The 6,050-nt window shown below is 54.5% G+C and overlaps 1 protein-coding gene across 8 annotated transcripts in view; it reads right to left on the bottom strand.

The window, feature by feature from the left end:
• Positions 1 to 255: 255 nt before the first annotated feature.
• The window catches only part of JUP (junction plakoglobin), a 32,118-nt gene continuing 26,323 nt past the window's right edge, over positions 256 to 6,050 (bottom strand). For all 8 annotated transcript variants that reach the window (XM_016931821.3, XM_016931822.4, XM_016931826.2 and 5 more), the window contains exons 9-15: positions 4,365 to 4,520; positions 4,049 to 4,168; positions 3,282 to 3,432; positions 3,063 to 3,184; positions 1,823 to 1,862; positions 1,377 to 1,542; positions 256 to 1,079 (exon numbers count right to left, since the gene is read on the bottom strand). In XM_016931821.3, coding sequence (XP_016787310.3) covers positions 1,391 to 1,542; positions 1,823 to 1,862; positions 3,063 to 3,184; positions 3,282 to 3,432; positions 4,049 to 4,168; positions 4,365 to 4,520 — 741 coding nt within the window. In that variant the 3' untranslated portion in view covers positions 256 to 1,079; positions 1,377 to 1,390. The remainder of the gene's footprint in view (positions 1,080 to 1,376; positions 1,543 to 1,822; positions 1,863 to 3,062; positions 3,185 to 3,281; positions 3,433 to 4,048; positions 4,169 to 4,364; positions 4,521 to 6,050) is intronic.

The following is a 6,050-nucleotide window of genomic DNA, read 5'->3' as shown; positions in this document are numbered from 1 at the left end:
GAGAAACAAGGCCTGGCCTCCCGAAGTGAGGGACTCATCCCCATTCACCTCCTCCCCCGTCCTCGCCCTACAAGCGCATATTGGGTTAAATCCACTCCGGCTCCCCCAACACTCCTGGCTCCCCAGCTTGCCTCTTCTAGTCCTTCCCACATGCAAGGCAGCCCTGAGGACCCGCAGGACCCAGCAAAGAGGGCGCCAGGCCGCTAGGGAAGCCCCTCAACTTTCCCACCCCACTCCCCTAAACAGCCTCCAACGCATCTGTGTTATTTTTATTTTCTTTGCTTTGGTCTATACAAAAAAACCAATAACCAAAAACATAAAGCGATAATAATAAAACACTCTGCTTGGACCTCCCCCAGCCCCCAACACCATGTGCGGGAAATGGGGGGGTCTGAAACAGGAAGGGGAAGAGAAAGCCCCTCACCACACACCAGAGGGGTCAGCCAAGAGCACTTCTCGGGGTCAGCTAGGGCAGCTGTGTGGGTGGGACAGGGGTGTGAGGAAGCTGTCCCCAGAGCTCCCTGGGGAGTGAGGGGTGGGCAAAGCCAACTAAGCACCCTGGAGAGAGAAGCTGGCGTCTTCTGGAGCAGGTGACTCACTCCATATGTCCTCCCCATCTCCCCTGGACGGTCCCTGAACTTTTCAAGAGAAGCTTTGGATTTTGGGGGTTTGGGTCTTGAACCTGGGCCCTGGAGGCCCTGGGGGCTTAGGGCAGTTGGTCGGTGGAGTTCAGTGAGAAAATCAGACCCAGAGAAGGAACCAAAGCCCTTCCGGGCCCAGGCAGCTGGAGACAGGGAGGCTGGAGGTTTGGAGGGGCGTTGCTGGGGGAAAACAGAATGGGTACTTGAGTCTGAAGCTTTAGTGGCCAGGGCCACAGGGGCGGGGAGGGGGTGTCAGGCCCTGGACCCATGCCCAGGACAGAAAAGCAGGAGCAGAACACTATCCCAAGAAAGACCCTACGGAGGACCTCTGGAGGCGCAGGGTGCAGCAGGAAGTTACACCCCGGCTTCCCCAGCTCAGGCACTTTTCTGTCTTGCCCCATCGCCTGCACGGAGAGCCTCTCAGATGAGGAACCGCACCTGTTAGGGGAGCGGGGACAGACAGGGGTCAGGGGCTCAGTGGACCTGCATCCCCAGAAGCTCAAGCCACTCCGTGTCACCTGCCCGCCACCCGCAGAAGGGGCCAGCAGGAATAGGCCTCCCCATCCCCACCAAAGACACAAGAAGAAGGCAGGCCAGGGCACACCGTGCTTGGGGAAGCTCAGCAGCAAAGGATCCCCCCAAAAAAGGAGCGCAGGTTTCAGCGGGGAGATGGGAGGGCCTCCAACAGAAGGAGGTTCTAGAGAGGAGGAAAAGCCTGCAAAGAGGGGGCCGTACTGGGGCCAGGCCGCCTAGGCCAGCATGTGGTCTGCAGTGGGGTACGGGGGCCTGAGGCCGTCGCTGTAGGTGTCGATGGGGTAGTCTCCATCCATGTCCATGTGCATCTCCAGCGGGTCAAGGGGCACATCGCTGGAGTACATGGGGCGGTAGGTGGCATCCATGTCTGGGGACAAAAAGTGGGGCTCGGTCCTAGGGTCTGCAAGCTACCCTGCAGGGAGCAGTCTGCACAGCCTTCAGCTGCCTCCTCTACCCATGCCCACCCCTGGTGGGCCTGACCCCCTCCCCAGACCCCACACCAGGGCATCTAGACTGGGGTACATGTGGATGCCACACAGCAGTTGCCACTGGTTCTCTGGTCCCGGAGACATAATATTGTCCCCTCACACACACCCACACAGCTGCCCAGGATCTCCAGGGTCCTGAAGAGCCCGGCACACACTTACCATCTCCATAGGGCTCATTGATGGGAATCATGCTCTGGGCCTGAAAAAGGAGAGAGAAACATGGAGGGGAGGTTTGAAAATGCAGGCTCTGAGCTGGATCTCAGCTGGGGGGCAGGGAGAGATGCTTCTAAAAGAGGGGGCCAGGCTGGGTGCCGTGGCTCACGCCTGTAATCCCAGCACTCTGGGAGACAGCAGGCGGATCACTTGAGGTCAGGAGTTCCAGACCAGCCTGGCCAACATGGTGAAACCCTGTCTCTACTAAAAATACAAAAAAAATTAGCTGGGCGTGGTGGTGCAGGCCTGTAATCCCAGCTATTCGGGAGGCTGAAGCAGGAGAATTGCTTGAATGGGGAGGCAGAGGATGCAGTGAGCCGAGATTACACCATTGCACTCCAGCCTGGGCGACAGGAGTGAGACTCTGTCTCGAAAAAAATAAAAAATAGGCTGGGCGCAGTGGCTCACGCCTGTAGTCCCAGAACTTTGGGAGGCCAAGGCGGGCGGATCACAAGGTCAGGAGACAATCGAGATCATCCTGGCCAACATGGCAAAACCGCGTCTCTACTAAAAATACAAAAATTAGCTGGGTGTGGTAGTGTGCACCTGTAGTCCCAGTTACTCAGAAGGCTGAGGCAGGAGAATTGCTTGAAACCGGGAGGCGGAGGTTGCAGTGAGCCAAGATCACACCACTGCACTCCAGCCTGGCGACAGAGCAAGACTCCATCTCAAAAAAAATATAAATAAATAAATAAATAAAAGAGGGGGCTGGAGAAAAGCAAAGAGGCCTTGGAGGAATAGAGGATGATGAAATGGGGTCACCCAGTGCCCTGATGTACTCATGTCCTCGGTACTCCCCAGGGAGGAGGGTTCCCCATTCATGAAGCAGGGACTCCTGCCGGACTAGAGCAGCTCAGGGGAGGAGGCAGAGGACTCAAGAATGGGTACAGGGCACTGCCCCACCCTGGAAAAGACCGCCCATAGCCTATCCAGCACCTCCACGCAAATTACAAAAAGGCACCCCCACCTCAAACACTGTATACTCATTTGGGCAAAATAAAAATTGGCATTTTGTGGATATATGATTCAACCCACTACTTCCATCTGCTGGGAATTGTTATAAATGATCCAGTTACAAAATAAAAATCTATGAAGTTGACAGTAGTAGGAGACCCCCAAAAGTGTTGCCCATGGGCAGTGCACAACTTGCACAACCAACTACTGCGGTCCAACCTAGGATACTCACAGCCTCCCAGGCAGCCGGGTCATGCTTGAAGAGGGAGTTGGTGAGCTCCACAGACACGCGCTTCCGGTAGTCTGGATTCTTGTCCTCGGAGATGCGGAACAGGACGGCAGCAGCGTAGGTGGCTGAGCAGAGAGGAAAGGAAAAGCCAGGTTAAACGTCGGCCAGCCTCCATCATGGCTGGGGGAGTGGGACCCGGCCTCCTGCCCTCCCCCAGCTCACCAGTGCCCTCGTTGCGGGAGTGCAGCAACTCCATGAGTGGGGCCGAGGCCCCCTCTGCATCAATGGCATCGGCCGCCTCCTTGTCCTGGGCCAGCTCACACAGCACCCCGGCAGCCACGCGCTGGATGTTCTCCACCGACGAGTACAGGAGCTGGGGAGAGGGGACGTGGGAAGCAGGGGAGAGTTGGAAAGGGGTGAGGCAGGCCGGACAACACACCCCACAGCACTGCCCACCTCCACCCTGTAGCAATTCCATAGTGGAAAATGGGCCGTCACTGGGGAGTAAGTGTTACTGCTTTAAACTGGGCTGAGCATTGTTCATGAGCTACCTTGAAATTACCTGTGACTCCGCCTCATCTAACCATTGGAATCTAGTGTTAATGAGCTCACTGATGTGAAAGATGTTAGACTCTTCTTGTCTGTTATGGTACTTGCACATATTCTCCCAGTTTGCTGATTTTTTAAAAATGCTTTTTTAAGGTTCTTTCTGAAATACAGATGGTTTTCATGTTTATATGGTTGAATCTCAAGTTTTTCTGTTTTTTGTTTTTTTTTTTCCATTTGTGATCTCTTTCCTTGCTTTGAAGCTTAGAAAGCCATGCCCATGCAGGGGGTTGCTAAGTAGTCAATGTGGAGTGGCAACTTTCCTCCAAACTCCTCCAAAGACCTCCTGATACCTGGTCCAGGCCTCCCAAATCTGGGACTCCTAACCTTGGCCTTTAAGCAGTGGTGGGGGGACCTCTCCTGCCCACCTGCCCCAGACTCACCTGCACAAACAGGGGAATGGTGTTGAGCCGGAAGATCTCCATGCGGTTCATGGGGTCCCGGGCGAGGATGTGCAGTGCTCCAGTGCAGCCCTCCACAATCTCCTCCATCCTCACACCATCCTGTGTGAGAGGAGGCAGGGGGCATGGGACAGGTGCCTTGGACATGGCCACAACTCCTCCCCATGACAGCCGAATGAACTTCACAGGTTCTTGGAATTGGCATCAGTTGCAACTGACCTCCCCATTCACACACACACCCACAGAGGACACCCTGACCCCCCAGGAAGGCTATCAGAGGCACCACCAGCTCACATACCGTGTAGGGCTGCTGTGTGCCTGCAGCTACGTGGCGCTGGGCATCCTGGTGGGCCTTCACCAGCAGTTGGACGAGGCGGGGGATGACCGCTGCCTCCTGCAGCGGGGCATGGTTGGCTGGGCACAGGGCCAGATTCCTGATCAAGCCGATGGTTGCCTGGCAAAAAAAGGGGCAGTGATCAGGGGCACTTCTTGGACATCTGAAGGATCCCAGCTTCCCAGCTTCAAGTATCCCCTCCCTCCTTCACCTCTTCTGTCCCCGAGGCCAGACACAGACATACTGGAAAATATCCAGAGAAGGAGACCATCCCAGCCATGTCACTTAATCCACAGGATCTGGAAGTGCTCATGGCTAATTCTTTTTTTTTTTTTTTTTTTTGAGACAGTTTCGCTCTTGTCACCCAGGCTGGAGTGCAGTGGTGCAATCTCACCTCACTGCAACCTCCACCTCCTGGGTTCAAGTGATTCTCCTGCCTCAGCCTCCTGAGTAGCTGCGATTACAGGTGCCTGCCACCATGCCCAGCTAATTTTTTGTATTTTTAGTAGAGACGGGGTTTCGCCATGTTGGGCAGGCTGGCCTCGAACTCCTGACCTCAGGTGATCCGCCGGCCTCTGCCTTCTAAAGTGCTGGGATTACAGGTGTGGGCTACCACGTCCGGCTGCTCATGGCTAATTCTAATAGCCCTTGCTAAAATGACACCCCATTCCAGAACATCCTGCCAGCCCCATGCCTGGCCCCTCACCCTGTCCCCTCTTTCTTAACCACCCCCTACAGACACCATGACCTTGCTTGCTTTTCTGATAGTCCTCCAAGCCTGATTCTCAGGAAGTCTGTGCTCTAGGTGCCCCCGAAGCCTCCTGCTTGGGTGGTGCTCACATTGTCATTAATCCCCAGCACGGCAGCTCTGGAAAGAGGTGTCCTGAGATCTCCTCCCCAGGGTCCTTGACTCAGAGGAGCCACTCTGGCCTCCCAGAGCCTCTCAAGGTGTCATCTATTTCATCCTCAAAACAAGACGCCAGGAGGACAGGGATGAAAATCATGTGAGATGGGGACGTGAGCACAGGGCAAATGACTTGCCAAAGTCACTTGCCACTTAGCTGCTGGGTTAGGATGCAAAGTCCCACCTCAGGTTTGCAGCAGGGACCAAGCATCAAGGAGGGGTCACAATGACATTTTTTTTTCTAAACATGAATTTTCTTTTTTTAATTCAATGTAAAGGCCGGGCGCAGTGGCTCACGCCTGTAATCCTAGCACTTTGGGAGGCCAAGGCAGGGAGATCACTTTAGGTCAGGAGTTCGAGACCAGCCTGGCCAACATGGTGAAACCACGTCTCTACTAAAAATACAGAAATTAGACGGGAATTGCTTGAACCTGGGAGGCGGAGGTTGCAGTGAGCTGAGATCAGCCACTGCACTCCAGCCTGGGCAACAGAGCAAGAATCCGTCTCAAAAATAATAATAATAATAATAATAAATAATAATTCAATGTGTAGAATCACTTAGAGTCATTCTTATCTGCACTGGGTTTTTTGTTTGTTTGTTTGTTTTGTTTGTTTGTTTTTTTTGAGACGGAGTCTCGCTCTGTCGCCCAGGCTGGAGTGCAGTGGTGTGATCTTGGCTCACTGCAAGCTCCGCCTCCCGGGTTCACACCATTCTCCTGCCTCAGCCTCCTGAGTAGCTGGGACCA

This window comes from Pan troglodytes, chromosome 19 (assembly GCF_028858775.2).
Source record: "Pan troglodytes isolate AG18354 chromosome 19, NHGRI_mPanTro3-v2.0_pri, whole genome shotgun sequence".
Lineage (NCBI taxonomy): Eukaryota > Metazoa > Chordata > Mammalia > Primates > Hominidae > Pan > Pan troglodytes.
The sequence above is the reverse complement of the archived record's forward strand: the minus strand, read 5'-3'. Positions and strand labels throughout refer to the sequence as shown.